The sequence below is a fragment of the Haliotis rufescens genome, unplaced genomic scaffold (genome assembly GCF_023055435.1).
Source record: "Haliotis rufescens isolate VD_foot unplaced genomic scaffold, xgHalRufe1.0.p SCAF_5, whole genome shotgun sequence".
In the NCBI taxonomy this organism is placed as follows: Eukaryota; Metazoa; Mollusca; class Gastropoda; order Lepetellida; family Haliotidae; genus Haliotis; species Haliotis rufescens.
In genome coordinates, this window is record NW_025964223.1 from 27,302,908 (window position 1) to 27,321,122 (window position 18,215).

The following is an 18,215-nucleotide window of genomic DNA, read 5'->3' on the forward strand; positions in this document are numbered from 1 at the left end:
TCTAATGTATCCCATAGCAGGGAATAATGATAAAAACGCTGTTTTGTTGTTTAGTTTTAGTTGATTCTTTGTGAGAGGAACATGGATTTGTTACTAACATGTATGTTTTAGCTCTTTGAAAACATTTAGCCATTGTCCACCCCCTTTGCGATATAATCAATCGGACAGTTCAACAGTGGCAATCTTCATGTCATTTAGTAGACTTCTGAAAAGGACATGGTACAAGGAGTGTCTATTACGACTTACAAAGTGGTTGAAACAAGAGGAAGCTCAAACGTTCAAAAATTCTTTTAAAAACAAATATTCCAGAAACATATAGGAAAACACTTTTCGTCCTAAGGTTTTACCTCAAAATATATGTGGTTCGTTGCACATGCCGGATGTCTTGATGAAAAAGTGTTGTTTTTTCTTAACAATGTTTGTCTCCGTGTGTGAAGCATTGATCGACAAAATATCCTGTTCTAACACAAAACCCAGGATTCCCTCCCAATATATCAGGAATATTGCTGAATGCGGGGTTAAACAAACAAACAAACATTACTAGATTACTGTTCAGTTGTCACGTGTAACACATTAATGAACCAACTTTTACTGCTAAATTGTTTCTGCTTAACACTCCATCAGAACGCTGATTGCTTATTTTGAACGCACCAGGCCTAATGGCTTCTGTATGTACAAATCACATTGTTATCCGACCCCCTTCTGTTTACCACTATTCCTATGACTAGTGGGACGTTGCTAATATGAATGGCGTTATCACGCTCTCAATGCCATGGGGCATATAAGAATGTTATTTGTTCGCACAGTAGTGAAATAAAGTTTATATAAAGCCTTAAGAAATAGGCTCTAGGGTCGTTTTGTGTCATCAAAAACACGGATTAAACATAAAATTAATACGCATAAAAGGCCCATTTTCTGGACAAAAATAATTTAATGGCACCAATTCTCTCTTGGAAAGTAACTTCATTAGTTTCCGAGAAAAACTTGTCCCAATTGCAGACGACACTGTGCACGAAGTAAAATAACGGACCAGGGGTAAAAAATGTGTGTGGTCAAAATCTGAATACATGCAGCAATGGAAGACACTCTGGAGAATAATACACTAGACCACAAAAGAAATGCCACCATGGATAGATAGATATATGAGAAACCTTATGTCCAAACATTGTAAACATACTTTGAGACATATTAAAAAGATGAAACTTGGCAAAACTGATCATCAAGGTTGAAATTAAAGTGTCAAATGTTCTTAAAGTGAAACACAACACTAGACTCAGAAAATGGCATCACAAGTCAGTATCTTGTGTGTTCGCCATGTGCATTGACAACTGCCGTGCAACGTCGATACATGGAATGGATGAGACGGTTGGTGAAGGCCATAGGCACTTGAGCCCACAACCTAAAGGAACGCCTGACGTAGTTCAGCTGCAGTTGTCGACCTTGGTCGGACGTCATTCAGCCGTCTTTGAATCTCGTCCCACAGGTGCTCAATGGGATTTAAATCGGGAATGAGGGCAGGCCACTTCATGGTTCTGATGCCATTCTGTTGGAGGAAGTCTCTTGTTGCTCTCGCAGTGTGGGCACGGGCGTTATCATGCTTAAACTCGTGGTTGCGGCGAAGTGTCAAATGAGGTATGTTGTGTGGTCTCAAGACTTAATCAATGTACCGAGCTGCTGTGACACCATTGCCCCTCCCTTGGCCGATGTTCTGGAAGACCACAGGGCCGACCCTCTGTGCAAGACCAATTCCATCCCACACCATGATGCTCAGACCACTCCACGAGTCTCTTTCAACAACACAAGCATCCGAATAACGTTCCCCACGGCGTCGCCAGACTCTCTGCCATCCGCTGTTGAGATGCAGTGACTCTTCTCCTCTGCTGGTGGCGCAAATGCTGGTGCTGTGTTGCCCACTGAAGACGGACCCGGCGATGACGTGATGTCAGATTGGGCCCTCGGTGGGGCCTGTGACAGTGGAGTGTCTGTTCGTCAATCGTCGACGCACGGCGTCCGCACAAATGTGTCACTGGTGTGTCACCATAGTCTGTCGAGCAGTTTTCGCAGCAGTAACAAAGCGATCACAAATATGCTGTCGCACAATCTGACGATCCTGACGTCGAATGATGACCCTTGGTCTTCCACTACGTGGTCGGTCATCTGTAGTGTTGGTGGTCTCGTACAGTTGCTGGAGCCTGTATATGGTCCTTACGTGGACTTTAAATGCATTTACAACTTGCCGGGCGATTTGTACAGCTTTCAGTCGTCCAAGGGGTTGGTGTCGCTGATTTCTTGACAATCTTGGCATGTGGTAGCAATTCAGTAAGGAATGAATGTTATCCGATCTGGGTAGATTTTTATAGGAAAAGAAATGGGGGAACGCATGTGCATTTCAATTTGCACGGAACTCACGTGCATCGGGTTACCATGGCCGTTGCCATGATGCGATTGGGCGATCGGTTTTATTTTCATCTGCTTTGTTTTTCATGATCAAATTTCATTTTTCCGGACAAGGTAATGTTAAATTTTAGAAACTGTGTCAAAAATTACAATGTTACAATGTTACAATGTTACAATGCAATGTTACTTTGGGTGACGTTTCTTTAGCGGTTCAGTATTATTTACGGCACCAATTCGAATTTTGCCTTGATAAGTTTCTCTTAGGTAAACTTGCAAAGTTTCATTCATGTAACTTCAGTAGTTTCCGAGAAACCTTGTGCACTAAGAAAAGTCTCATGGATCAAGGATCATGTGTAAAAAAATATTTTACGGCTACTATTTTCGAACCCGTCTTGACAAGTATCTCTCAGATAAGCATGCTAACTTTCAGTCATGCAACTTCAGTATGTTTTGAGAAAATTTATCATCTTTGCAGAAACAGCATCAAGTTGGAAAACCTGGAGCAAGGGTCATAACCCTGTAAAACAAAATTACGGAACCAATATTTTAACTCTGTCTTGACAAGTATCTCTTAAGAACTGATTTGTCTGGTCCACGTACATGCCGCCGTCATTAAGCTGGCATATTGTTGGGTACGGCGTTAAATAACAAACAGATATCTCTTCGATAAGCATGCAAACTTTCATTCATGTAATTCAGTAGTTTGAGAAAACTTTTCCCCTTGGCAGACACTATGCACTAAGTTGAATAGCATGGGCCATAACTCTGTACAAATTAATTTAGGACCCCAATTGTCGATTTCGTTTAATATCATGACCAGTAACATAAGTGTGTAAAATTTCATTTCCCCAACTAAAATAGTTTTTGAGAAATTTGTACCCTTTGAAAAGCGGACGGACGGACGAACTCCGCTCCTATATTCCCCACACCAGTTCGTGGAGGATGATAATAAAGTCATTTTCTTCTGGGAATAGTGACTGCAACGTAAATTATCAGATACTAATAAGCCATTCACCCTATTGCATTCACCAAAAACTGGGGAAGGGCCATTGATTTGACCAAATTTTTTGGGTGACTGACGATAAAACTTAGATATCTATTTCATGGATGAACTATTCACAATAATTCTGAGCTTTCTGAACTTTTTGTGTCCTTTAAATGAGACTGATGGCCATTTTTATGTACAGGACATACCGTTTTGTGTGAAATAGATAACGGGGGAATAGTTAAGTCTTTTGCATCAAGGATTGTTTTATTAATGAAAGATGATTAATACACGCCAAGGTACTTGGACCCCTCGACTTTGAATCCACCCTCCAACACTCTTGATGCTGCTGACTTTTGTTGACTTGGTTGCTGTCCACCAACAAACATCCGGATGTTCCCTGAAGAGGATTATCGTGATGGTAAATGAGGAGATAAACCTACAGTGTTTTCAATGTAAAGGTTTCAAACGTCGATTCGATACCTGTAAATTTCAATCCGCCAACCTGTCCGTTTTCCGTAACCACAAAGAAAACTCGGCTGTGAATGTAGGAAATAGGGTAACCTGTCCCCATACAGAAAACAGGTCTCCACCTGATGCACAGTTTTTGCGCTTTAACCATTTTTATTTGTGTTTTTATCCTCAATACATACAAAAGAAACTTCTATACAACAACTTTTGAAAATGTTGTTCCAACATGGTGCCTGCTAAAAAAATGCACGAGGGTACCTGCCCTTGAGTGAACATGGCTATTGAATTTGCTAAAAAATATGTTGGGAGTGAACTTAAACCGAAAGAGATAGAGGTACTCATACCCCATTCAATTGCACATATATACATATGTTTGTATATCTGCATACGTGTGTAAATATTCATACGTGAACATACTTGTCATGTGAACGCGTTTACTCATGTGTGTATATATTTTCACTAGGTGCAAATTTGCGCCATGTCTGGAGCAGGTTCAAATGTAAATTTACACAAGTGCAAATTTGTACTGTGTGTATATGTTGTCATGTGAACGTTTATGCCAATGCCAGATGATTATCTAATTCATATATCAGTTGATCATTTCTTTCTGAATCCGACTAGAAGCCATACTTACTTTGGTGAGAAGTCGACAGAGGCACTGACAGAAATCTTTACATCTTACAACATCTGGCCTAAACAGGATCCTATTATTGAATGTGCATAGAAGTACCTTAGAAAAGTTTTTTTCCACTCACAGACTGCCATCAGATCTATTTTTGCCCCTATACATCTATATTTGCTTCTAAGTTATCGAGGCCTATGTCGATGGCATGTGAATGTAGTGTTTGCAGAACAAAATGGTGAGAAACATATCAGAAAAACTAATCAAGGCAGTTGTCATTGTGAAGGCTCCAAGCGTTCACAAGAATGAATGAATGCATGAATGAATATTGGATGAATGAATGAATGAATGAATATTGTTTTACGCCGCATCACCAAATTTCACGGCGAGGCGTTCACAAGAAGATACCAAATCAGGGAATGAAAGGGACTATGAATATTCCAAGGAAGCGGGATGCTAAAAGGATAGGTTAAAACCCCCGGGTTATATGGCAGACTTAGGGAGGTATTCAAGGACACATTCGAATCTGAACTATTTTCTCACATTCATTTTCGCAAAACGGGGCGAAGAGTCACGAGTGGTGAAAGGGGGATTACTGTGACTGCAATCTGTTGCCTGAATTCATCTGGCACCTACAAATTTCTATGCTAATATTCCCCAAAATGAGAATGTCGCCAGCTTTAATGAAGAGGGCACCATCAGGGTCTATTGAAAAGGCAAGTGATGGATTAACCTCTGCTGGCTCAAGCATTTTGTTCAGTATGCAAAGCCCTGTCATTCTGAAGGGGCACAGTAGCCATAAAACTCTGAAGGCAACCAACTCTGCACGGATTGTCATCATTTTGTTACCTCCACATACCACTCACAAGTTTAAACCCATAGACAGGCCTCTTAAGGTTAACTCCAACAAAGAAGCTGACAAGTGGATGTTTATGAACCCAGGCAGGAGAATTTCATTGTTTGCCATGGCAAAATGTTTAGCTTTGCCTACACTGTGACGGCAGCTATGCCGAAAGCAACCAGTGGCTTTCTTTCATTGGGATATGACCCTTTAACCCGGGTGTTTTCACTGATGACGATTTTGCAGGCTCGGTTGTTATGGATGAACCCGAGGCTGAAACATAACTTTCCCAAACAGCCTCGCCTTATGGCAACCCTGAGTCAGGATCTAGGCCAACATCCGATGCTGTATTGCCACCAGACAAGCCACAATGAGAGCCTGGAACATCGGATACTGTACTGCCACCAGAACTGACTGCAGGCCCTGCAGACGAACCCCACCCAGATGATAGAAGACAGATTGAAGCTCTCTCACCACTACCACTGAAACGCAAGACACGGAGACGAAACAGAAAAATCTGACTCTTCAATCGTAGTTACAGCATCATCTTTCAAGAAAGTGATAGAGGAGAAAGGACAGAAGAGATAAAAAACACTAGCAAGGCAAACCAAATCAGTCGGAAGTATGGCACCATTTGTATTGCTACGTGTTATACAAAGAGCCACCAACTGAGTGGCTCGCGTCAGTGCATAGTGTAGGCAATGGTTCCATGCAGAGTGTTGAGATGAGAAGGATATTTGCGATCTCTGTCGTTGAAGTATATATACTAAACTAACCGTAATTCTTAAGAACAAGTTTGGACAAGAGAGATGGTTTATTAAACTTGAATGTTGCAGTTGCTCTAGGGATCAGGATTTCATTTCTCAGTTTATGTTTTCATTTGTATTGTATGGTTTAAACTAAGATCATGTTATATTTGGATATGCTTATACGCAGTTGCAGGAATGACGTGTAGATACTTTGATAGGAAAGTTTGGTTTTAAATATTGTAGTACATGTATGGAATCACGTCACAAAAACGCAACTGCTACAGAAAAGCATGCATTCCATGCAAAAGTTTACTTTTATGCAAGCCCCATACGAATGGGTATAAAAACATGTGCGTTAACGGGATTCCATATGCATTGTTGAGCATCGTGCTGACAACAACCACTCAGAAAAACAACAAAATTACGCAATTATTCAACATTACGAAATGCCACGCCTGTCCGAAAAGGAGCGTCTGCGGGCCATTGGTATGCTTGAAGCAGGATCGAGTTAACGTGATGTTGCAAGACAATTTAACGTCCACGGAAACACCATTTGGTGTTTATGGCAACGTTGGAAACAGACGATGCAGTGAGAGACCATCCACGGAGTGGCAGGCCACGCGTAACCAATAATTGACAAGACAACTAGATTCGAACAACACACCTACGAAATCGATTCCAGCCAGCAACAGTGACTGCAAGAAACATCCCTTGCCTTCGACGAATATCTTCACAAACCGTACGTCGTCGCCTCAGATGTGCAGGGATTGTCGCCAGAAGACCCGCCAGACGTCCCATTTTGACAGGAAACCACCGTCAAGCACGTCTACAGTGGTGCAGACAGCGTCTACGCTGGACGGCCATGCAGTGGGGACAAGTTCTATTCACTGACGAGTCTCGTTTTCACCTCAGCCACAGCGATGGACGGGTTCGAGTGTACCGACGTCGAGGTGAACGTTACGTCAATCATTGTATCATGGAAGAAGATCGGTTCGGGGACGGCAGCGTTATGGTATGGGGTGGGATTACAGCAAGACAGAGGACCCGTTTGATAGTGGTAGAGGGAAATCTCAATGGACACCGCTACCGCGACGAGATCATCGGCCCTGTTCGACCGTTTTTTGCGTCGTCATGGCCCAGGCATTACCTTTCAACATGACAACGCCCGGCCTCATATTGCTCGACTTGTTCAGGATTCTCTTCAACAAAACAACGTGAATGTCACCCCCTGGCCGGCTCGCTCCCCTGATCTCTCACCAATCGAGCACATGTGGGATGAGATGGATCGGCGCCTTCGACGTCAACCAGGTGTTCCACAGACACTCCAGGAACTTCGATACATGCTCAAGCAGATATGGACAGATATCCCACAGGACTTTGTGCGACGCCTGGTCCATTCGATGAGACGAAGATGTGTTGCTTGCATCGCAACCAGAGGTGGACACACACGTTATTAATTTGTAAATTGACATTTTGGCATGTTCATGTTTTTTTTAATGAAATCACGCATTTTCTGAAGTCAGAATGGCAAATGAAACCATTTGAACACTTACATGAGTCTTTTATCTGTTGCAAACCGAAATTGTAAATTGGTAAAAAACATAACTTTGCATTAAATCTTATTCAATGTCACAGGAACTTTTGTCGATCAGCATACATGTATATTACCGTTATGCTGTTATTTGTGAAAGCGAGGTAAAGTGGCCCAACACTGGTAATTTCCCCAACCTACAGGGCAACATGGCCAGTGTTTGTCAAAACCCATTTACATAGATATAACTTAATCCAGCTGTGGGTGATTGTAATAACATGTTCCATTTAAGTGTTAACTGAAAGGCTGCTGCCGTTGTGCTAGGGGGAGGTTATAAAAAGAAGTGCTGCTGAATACATACTTTCTTTCGTGATGATCGGGACATCAGCAAAATAGTGTTCTAGCGTACATTCGATACAGCCTCTCGCATAACAATCAGACTTCTAAATTGTTATGGTATCAGCGCAGGTATTAAGAAATGATAGAAACTTTGTACCCGTCCCACAAAGCGATCTTAGCGCTAAGACTTACAAACCTCCATACTGTTGTATCATAGCTCCAGGGCACATGGCTCCCTGACTTTGTTGATGCATGTCATCATATCCCAAATGCGTAGATCGATGCTCATGATATCAATCACTGGATCGTCTGGTCAGACTCGATTGTTTACAGATCGCCGTCTTATACCTGGAATATTGCCGGCGTTAAACAATAACCTAACAAATAAACAAACATGTAGGATAACACCCACCTGGCTCTATCACCCACCCCGAGTCGTCCACCCAGACGGCCATGCTCTCTGCTGACACCGTCATGTTAACTACTTGGAAGGCATTGGCAGCAATGGTCACACGTTCGAAGGCTACCAACTGTCGTTGTGGAACTGTCACATTTGCGTTGTTCCAGGATATATAAATCTGAACAATCTGTGAAGAAGAACAATTTACATTTTTACCAATAAACCACTCACAATTGTGTCTTGACATATGGCCATATCACGAACTCACGCATCTCAAAGTCTTTAAAATAATAGCCAAAACTAAAAGCGGCGCTAATTGAAGTGTTGGTCTAGAAATCCGAATAGTTCTTGCGGTGAGGTGACACGGGGTTAAACGTCGCTGACTCCGAGTCGACCATTCCTTTCTTCATCCCCTTTATAATGAGTACCAACCAGGAATCATCTTTTACTGTCTTTTGGTATGACGCGGCCAAAGGCGGAACCACTGACCTCTTGCTCTACAGACTGGTGCTCCATCCAATTGGTGGTCAAGCTAACATACGAACTCTGTTAGTTGAAATATGAATTTAGAGTGGAATTCCTTTATAGTGATCTTGATTCTGCGTGAAGAGGTCAAGAATTTCTCTGTCTGCTCTGTCTGTTTGTCAGGATATATAACTCAACAACTCTCCTTATTAAAAGAGGAGTACTGCCTTTTGCTTTTGAGGAATCCGTAGCTCTGGTAATGACTTTTCTATGTATGCATAACGTACCTATTCTTAAGTTACAGATGTAACGAGAATGTCCATAATTGTTTTGACAAAAACACTTATCTGTTCATAAACAGTGAGGAAGGTAATCATCGACAATTAAAAAAAGCAGACCCATTGTATATCACAATGGGAATCTGTGGATGTGGATCTTGGTCTTATTGTAATAAATACCAACTACACAAAGGGCATTACAGTAAAGTAAAGACTCAAGTAGATCATACTGACCTCATCACCGTCATATTTCCCTATGTTCTGTAACAGAATGGAGACGTCGACATCTTGCCCTGCCTGTATGGTGTAGGCATACTGCAGGGTGATGTAGAAGAACTGGGTGTAGGAGAGGCCATAGCCGAAAGGGTATAATGGCTCGTCCTCGTAGTATCTGTACGTTCGCCCAGCCATCGAGTAATTTGTCATAGCTGGAAACTGAAATGAATCGACTTGAGCTTCCTAAGATTGTTACTGAGAGGGACGTGATGTGACCCTACCTCAATAGCCTCACTGTGAAAATTAGTGTCTGAAAGAATTAGCAACAACCCATGCCATCGGGTACAATGATATGAAATCAGCCAAACTGCAGCACCTGATCACCTTATACCAAATTGTGTTACTTCTTGCGAAAAGTGCGATATATTTTGGACAAATCCTGATGAGGAAGCCCCAAGCCCCAGTTATTAACGTTGATGACCAGTGCTGGAACCTTTTGGCGGAGGTAGCATATGAGCAGTTCATGTAACACTGTGAACAGTCCAGAAACTGAAATTTTACTCACTCCATCAAGGCTCTTAGGCCATGTGTAGGGCAGTCTGGCAGCGGGAACAGAGCCCGGCCCATCCATGGTGAGCACACGGCGCAGAGCTTCTCCTGTAGCCTGAGCAGGGAAGAAACATTCCAAGATGGCGGCAACCTGTGGATTGGCATCCGCCATGGTAATGTTCAGAGGCCCGGCATTGAACAGCAGAAGGACGATTGGCGTTTTTGCGCCTGTAAGAATCAGGAGTGATATATTCATTGCAATTTGTACGTTGATAGTTTTCACTTTATTTCACACTGTAAAACATATAAAAACATCCTGTAAAGCTTTGTACAGTATAATATTGAGCTATATCAAGACAATATTGGATATTGCTAAAATGTTCGTGTACAGATAAGGTTTTCCCTTTTACTCAAAATTGTTACAGGAAGTTTGGAAGAAAATAGAACTTTAAAGTAACACAAACATGAAAATGATCAAAAGGAGATATATTGATATATGTGCAAAATGTCTAATGTGGGTTGTCAGTAGGCTATCAGGAGATAATATGGTTCGGTCACTGTTTCTAACTACGCAATTTGATTCTGTGAAGGAAGTTGATTTCTCTTCACTGCATTATATTTCCACTTCCAGCATGTCCATTTATTGCTGGTAAAAACTGATGACACTTACTGAATTTTAGTGAATCTAGTAATAGTTCGGCTTGTCCCGAAGGAAGTTCCATATTTGGCCTGTCCCGTGCTTCACCTTCGATCTCTTGCCCTTGCAATATGGAGTCGAGTATAATTATTGCAACATGGGGTGTGTAACATGATGTAGGACAAAAAATGATTTAAAATAGATAAGAGGAAAATTTTAAAATATTTTGTTTACCGATTACCTTTATTTCTGAGATTTACTGGTTGTATTTTACCAAACCATGTCATTGAAAATATATGGGAAATATCCCAGTTGCTCATGGCCGTACAGTGACACTTTCTTGAGAAGAAAGCGTACTGATTTGTTGACAAATTGTAGACCAGGAAACCCCGAATTTGAAAGGTATTTTGCAAAGGAAATTAGTATTAGGAATAAGGAATGCAGTGACATCATGTACCCAAAATACTAGAAAATAGATAACGACCAACTTCATGTAGTTCTAGTCAGAATGGGGGCACGGGTGGCCCAGTCGTCTAAGGTGCCGCGATTCGCTGTGCAGAGTTGCGTCCCTTGGACACGCCAGAAACCTATGATTGTGGGTTCGAATCCCGGTTCCCCCCGATTATGTTTCTATGTTTGTCAGCACCATACCCGTGCTCGTGGGTTTCACCGAAGTGGTAAACGTCTGAGATCTGCATCACTTCGGGCTTTCCTCCCACATGAAGCTGACACGCCGCGATATAACTGGAATACTGTTAAAAGCGGCGTTAAACCCAACTAACTCACTCACTCTAGTCACAATGAGCGAGTTCAAAATTAGGGTTGCAATGGCAACATTTAACAATATAAAGTATGTGATAGTCATTCAGAAGTCAGTAGAACATAACAACTGCTTATATTCTTTGTAACGACGTTTCAAAGCTACTTCTTGCCGTCTTCATCGGGTGAATGATGGGGCTAGGCGTAGGTCTGAAATGTCGTTGTTCGGTCATGTATTCACTTCATCGACATACTGACGAGAGCTATTTTTTCACAGGTATATATCTAAACTGAAGGAAATATCACAGATACATAGACAAATAAAACCAGGAGTATTTAAGTAACTGTATATACCTCTATTGAATTCCGTCTACAGATAACCAGGAACAAATGTAGTTTAATATATACTAAATGCAATATAATAAAGACAACCTTCAGTGAAGGAAATGATACTGGCTCAGCTGCATACCCGTTCCCAGGCAGATGAACACTAAGTCTTTCCCAGACACAGCTTCTTGAACAGAGGAAGAGTTGTAGTTCGTGCAGGAAGTGTTTGAGCAGCCAGCGTCATATTGGACATTTGAGGACAACTGTTTGATGCCATCCAGGGCAGTCATGGTAAACCGGGGGTCACTATCGGCGGAGTAGTCGCCAAATATGTTGATTCTGTCATTAGCGATTGGACCTACCACCTAAAGGGGAATATGAAACTTCAGGTAATATTATAATGGCCTTGGAAAAGTGACAAAAATGTCCTCAGGTCATGCAACAAATCATAATTTGACCAGCAGAACGAAAAACGTCATTTTAGCATATAAGGTGAACCTTTGCTTTTGATATGTACGGCAAAGTGTACACAGCCTCGGTTTCATATGTATTTGTATACCGGAGACGTTTATTCCTGAAGGATCCTTTGGCATATGACATTGAACCTGTATACATCCCTTGAGACGACTGTACGTGTTGGTTTCTGCCCACTGTATGACAAGAAAGATTGTGTCAGACATATACATACATGTATACCGTATACATGTACAAGACCTTACCCCAATAGAATTATATTTTTTTGTCAAGGGGAGGAAGTTGTTCGCGTTCTTCAGCAAGACATAGGATTTCATGGCTGCTTCAACTGCCAGGGCTCTATGGGCCTCACTCTCGATGACAGACGTGTTCAGCTTAGTGTACGGGTTCGTTTCCGGTGGATCAAACTCTCCAAGCCTCATTCTGGTATAAAACAATGGTTTCACTCTCTCCCGAATCAAATCTTCCGTCAGCTTGCCTTGTTTGACTGCTTCAGCTGTTGACAGAAGGGTCGATGAGAGTTTCCAAAACAACGTTTCTGTATATATTTTAAATTATGAGCTATTTCACCCAGGTTATATCAGAAAAAACAACGAATTTTCTTTCTCACAAATTTCACATGAGCCTAAGACCCATACTAGATAGAAGATATTTCTAAATTTCAATCCTTGTTGGGCACTTGGGTCCCATTCGACTGTTCACATTCTCAACTACACCAATCAAATCTCTTCCAATTTTTTAAATGACAATTCTCTGGGTAACATTAATAATAAGTAAGATGAATGAATTCATAGTTGGTCTGTGGTGGACTCTTTCTGTGGAAAACAACAACAACAGACATTGCTGTAATTGATCAAAATTTGTGATAAAGGATGACATACCACGCATAATGCAATCATGCATATCCACCGGACTCATGACTAAGGTGCTCTGGACTATGACACGCCATTCTTCCCGAGGCAAGAGAGTTAACTGACTTTAAAAATCCAGTGTTCACCCTTGCCGAACTTTGCTGGAATTCCAGGGCTCGATCGTAGCGCCATCAGTGGCTATCACGAGTTATGTCCCTTCCATGACTCTCCTATCGACCAATCAAATTCCACCTCTCGTATCACTTGCATTTGCTTCAAACAAAACGGCGGCGCACAGTCAAGACGATCTGATTGATAATAAAAATCTATAAAGTGATAAAACGGGTCTTACATCGCGAAAAACATGAAACGATTTGGAAAATATCTGTTGAAAACGAGTTGGTGGTGCACATGCTTTTGCAAATACTGCAATCGACCGAAATCTGCATGACGTTAACGAACCGGATTTCGATTTCGTTGTGTGATTGTGATTGCACTGTGCATAAAGTCGTTGGTCCAGCAAAAATGTAACTCTCTTATACCAGCCTAGTTCGGCAAGGGTGGAAACTGGACTTTTATAGTCAGTTAACTCACTTGCCTCGGAAAGATGTTACACCCCATGGACAAGCCGTACTAGAGCCGTAGTACACACTGCCCAGGGGCGCCCAATGGTCTTTGAATCAAATCAAAATACCAACGCAACTAAACAGTGCGTATTATTGTTAAAAGGTGATCTTAACCCGTTTGTGAAGTGTGGTATATGTCACACATTATCTTAAATGAGACTTACTTTGAAATACACGTAACCAGAAATAAAACATACCCAGTTGCGATAATACAAGGTGGAACTTTGTTCCTAACTCCTGGGTACTGATGGCCGATACGTGCTTGTAGAGCTAAGAGTGTTCCTGGTGAACATGTTGACATTATTTATCAACCACGGCCTATAGATGTAATGACCGTAAAGACAGTCAGTTTAATGCTACCTACTGATCAGGGAGAAGTACGGCTGGGGAAGATTCTCAGATAATTCCAGATTAACACCAGCGTTCACCGATGCTGCAGCTATGTCGACTCCATTGTCGAGGTAGTGATGTGTTGACATGATTCTCTCTATGGCTCCTTGGTCACTGATGACGTAGCCAGAGAAGTTCCATTCGTTCCTGAGAACATCCGTCAGGAGCTGAGCGTTGGCACATGCTGGCGTGCCGTTGAAGCTAAAACATAGGGCTCCCTTCTTCATTACATTCACTGATGGTTCACCATGGGAACAGTGTACACACAGTAATATCATATAATAAATGAAAATTAAACCAACTATTTGGAGAGAATGATTCACAGGCATAATGGTGTGTGTTGAGAGAGGTTTTACACGGTTTGCAATATCCGAGCCATAGGGTTGACGGCAAGGTTGGGCTTCCCACTCTTTACCAAAGTGGGAATTGTAAACCAAGCGAAAGCTTCATACTTATGTAATGCAATGGACATCTAATAATGTAACTTCTGAATCACAATGTAATATGCCATTAAAATTCTTATGCAAGTTTTAGTTATGACATTTGTGGTTTTATAATTATTTCATTTCCTTGTCACTTAAGGTACAGCAGTATCAGAAGCAGTGTTGCACCTGTTGTAGCTGCACATGATGTTGTAAGTCCCAGCCTTGACGCAGGCACGAAACGCTGGCAGGAATGTTGTACGCCAGTCTCGTACTGATACCTATACAAAGAGAAGGCAGATACAATTCTGTCAACTAAAATCCTGTAGATACTTAGTTTTATTTTTTAAAAAGGGAAAAATGTGACAAAGAAGTATTCTGATGAGATGAATCTAGACAATCAAGAAATCGAGAATTTATTGGAAGTGTTAACAACAGGAGGCGTGTTAGTTTCTGAGATTAATCTAATTGAATATTGAAATTCGACTTCAAGGGGATAATAAATACAATATCAATACTCGTATTTAATTTCCTGCCATCTTTTGTCGTTTGGTATTGAGCTTTTATGGAGCTGTTGTTTACATTCCAACACATCATTCACCTTATATAATTACTTTACTGTTATACCCCTAAAACAAAGTCCTGGTATAAGGTAAGATGACACAAGAACAGGTAACATAAAAATGCCAATTGGGACATACAAAATACCCAACCTGACGATTTTGTGCACAGTTGCTGGTTGTGTGTTTGAAATCATGACGACAAGGTGTAATTGCAGTGATGCAGCGGCTGTGTACAGTACGAAGTGAACCATGTTTTACATTAATGAGTGACTCGAGACATTGTTGATTCAAGACATAAAACATTCGTTATATTTTAGCAAAATATATGTAGGTTGAATTGAAAAAGAATTCGTTATAAATGATTATAAAATATTACAGACGTGTCTTATCTCTTGACGCCATGTGAGTAATACATCAAGTGGAAGATGATTTTGTAATCGGTTTGATGCTAAATCCTCAAATAGTCCATCAAGTATTCTAATGCGAATCTGTGGTTGCACCGCCTCATATCAATAAGCAGTTTATGTCTCCTTCGATTTTTTAAGTTAGGATATTTTTCATACTTTAGCTAAAAGGTACCTTCAGTAGACGTTTGTTAAAAACAATGATACATACGACGGCTGAAAAATTATGTCTTTGTACGGGGATGCTATCTGGTCCACCGTAGGCGTCGAAGTGTTTACAGCCGGCGTTAGCTCTGATGAAACGCGTGTCGTTACCTTGCAGGCCTTTCACAAACTTGGCAGCATAAACACCAGACATGTACGGATCTTCTCCATAACTTTCCTGTTTTCAGAAAGCATTTTTGTTATGTTACATTAACAGTTCGACTCAAACAAGATACAATACTGTTTGTCATCGTCATAATTCATAATTCCCACTTTTGTGCATTACTATAAACACTAACAATGATGTGAAATGATTATGTTGATGCTGTAGTTCACATTTGTTGTATTGTATACCTTCCATTTATTCAGTTATGTGTGTAATAAATTGCATTCCTTTGTTACAATTCCATTGGTTAGAAGTTATTGCCATTGATTCTTTTAGTATTGTTGTTATAATCAAAAATTCTTCTGAAGGTTTTATACTGTTTAACTTTCTTTCATAAGATGCAAAATATTTGTGAAGTGTTATTTTCGTGTTTGTTCCTGCTACCTGTAACAACATTCTCCATGTTACAGATATCCAAAAGTGTTATATTTTCTTTCTAAAACATTCTTCTAATTTCATCTATAAAGTATCATTCAGTTGACCAAATACCATATTGAAAAACTTCCCAGAATCAGTCATATCCTTGGCAAGGCATAATTTCATCTAAATGAAACGTATGATTTGCACATGAACATTTAGATATGATGATGTGAAGATGGAAGACTGTGACCTGGTTCCGTCCCCATCTTGGGTCCCTCATGATGTTGATGACGGGGCTAAAACAGCTTATGCCTTTGTGGTCGCCGTACTGCTTTTTGCTGATGTAGTCGTTATATTTAGCCCGTACTTCAACACTTGTGGCCTCCGCAACCCGGTATATAAGGTCCTTGCTGTGAAATATACACTTCTGCAATGGTCATATCTTGTGAAAGTGTGCTGACTGACTATATTCACACTCACGCACACATGCTTTACATACATCAATTGCAAACATTTGACACCAGACAATAATGGAAAAGAACACAGTAAGAAGAATTTGTAATACGTTCAAGCTGATTGTGCCACAGGGTCACCAGATGTGTTGGTCCGTCCGTTTTTGAGTTCATGGTTCCCATAGATAGACAACAAATCTAAGCTGATATCTATTTATTTATCTGTTAATTTGTATGAGAATAAAGCCAGAACACTCACATGACAAGCTATGTTGAAAATGTTTATTTTGTCTTAGAAAACTGATTAGTTTTAAAAGATAGATGCCCGTTTACAACTTTTACTTTTGCTTCCAGAGTTATTGCATGAGAATATGTAGTAACAAAATTGGTAGCTCATTATGTGATATTGGTATCGCTGATAAAATATCTCGAAAAAGGTTTCAAACACTTCAAACAAGATTAATCTAAAGTTATCTAGTTAGAACCAAGGCACTGTATAAATGCGGTTCTGTATTGTATTTCTCGTCTTTCTTTTCCATATTTGAAAAAATAATTACGTTTAATGTGTGTCCACTATAAATGATCTTCAAAAGAAATTTATTCCACCCAATAACACCTCTACCTGAAGGCAGCGGCTAGCCCTAGAGCTTGGGGAAAGGATGTGGCATTCCCCGCCCCCACGTCTCCTCTCAGACATTCCGTGTTCCAGGAGTAGGGGCCGATACCTAGACGAGGGATAGCGGGAGCAGGTCCTCCAACATTACCACGTCCCCCTCGGGCCATCTGTTCTTGCATCTCCTCCAGGGTGAGGCGCCCGACTAGGTCCTCTACCCTCACATCCCACGGTAGGGATGTATTTCTGAAGGGATAATCCCCCAGTGCAAGGAGACATTGGAGGATCAACACATATACATATAAGACACCACTCATGCTGACATTTGTAGACTTTCTACAGCTGCCAAGTGTGACCTCAGAAGGCTGGAACAGATAAGCAACTGTTATAACCTTGACCTTGACCTTGACCTCCAGCACTATGAACATGAAGGATGACAAGAAATAGTAAGACTGTAGGAAAGGCCAAGCATATTGACGTCAACGTTTCAAAGATGGTCCATTGGCAGTATTTAAAGAAATAAATTTTCATGATTGTACATACAGATTTAATGCCTCTAAGTTGACAGGGCACTACCAATCGAAGATCAATATGGCAAACCACCAATAAAAGATCAATAGACATACAATCTGACAAACTACCAATCACAGGTCATTACATAGGCTACGTGACAAATCATCAATCAAAAATCATTGTACAGGCCAACTGTCAAACTGTCAATCAAATATTAGGACAGACACTATCTGACAAACCTCCAACCACAGCCAATTCAGTGGCTTTCTGACAAACCACCAATCAATCAAAGATTTTCAAAGGTTTTCTCTAGATCAATCAAAGTGTCCAGAAAATAAAAACTACATTACAGAAACGGGGAAAAATAACTCGGGTCGTGAAGTTAAGCCCAACAATCCTAAAAGCCTGATATATGTTGATAATGTCTACAGAAACCGTGTTGATTGTCTTGTCACACTAGCAAGGTCATCACATTTGGGAGTCGTTGACCCTGACGCTGAATGAGATAGGAAACGAAGTCGCACATGTGCTTGTCCACGCTGCACGTGAGAATTTGTTACCGGCGTGATGCGGACGATTCCACTAAGAGAAAGCAAAAAACCTTAGTTCGG

General features: G+C 41.0%; 1 protein-coding gene across 1 annotated transcript; it reads right to left on the bottom strand.

Annotated features, from left to right (window-relative positions):
* Nucleotides 1-3,628: 3,628 nt before the first annotated feature.
* Nucleotides 3,629-17,427, bottom strand: LOC124112314 (beta-D-xylosidase 1-like). Its single transcript, XM_046472373.2, has 12 exons — nucleotides 17,101-17,427; nucleotides 16,277-16,436; nucleotides 15,508-15,678; nucleotides 14,519-14,610; nucleotides 13,882-14,108; nucleotides 12,286-12,536; nucleotides 11,709-11,931; nucleotides 10,514-10,603; nucleotides 9,860-10,071; nucleotides 9,313-9,513; nucleotides 8,348-8,522; nucleotides 3,629-3,782 (listed from the first exon to the last, which is right to left on the bottom strand). The coding sequence occupies exons 1-12, from the start codon at nucleotides 17,406-17,408 to the stop codon at nucleotides 3,667-3,669; spliced, it is 2,226 nt and encodes a 741-aa protein (XP_046328329.2). The 5' UTR covers nucleotides 17,409-17,427; the 3' UTR covers nucleotides 3,629-3,666.
* Nucleotides 17,428-18,215: the final 788 nt, after the last annotated feature.

Coding starts and splice junctions, on each gene's coding strand:
- LOC124112314 (XM_046472373.2), bottom strand. CDS start 17,408: ATGAGTGGTGTCTTATATGTATATGTGTTGATCCTCCAATGTCTCCTT. Junction 12,537..13,881: donor GCCGTACTTCTCCCTGATCA/GTAGGTAGCATT, acceptor TTCTGTCAACAG/CTGAAGCAGTCAAACAAGGC. Junction 10,604..11,708: donor GTTCATCTGCCTGGGAACGG/GTATGCAGCTGA, acceptor CCATATTGCAAG/GGCAAGAGATCGAAGGTGAA.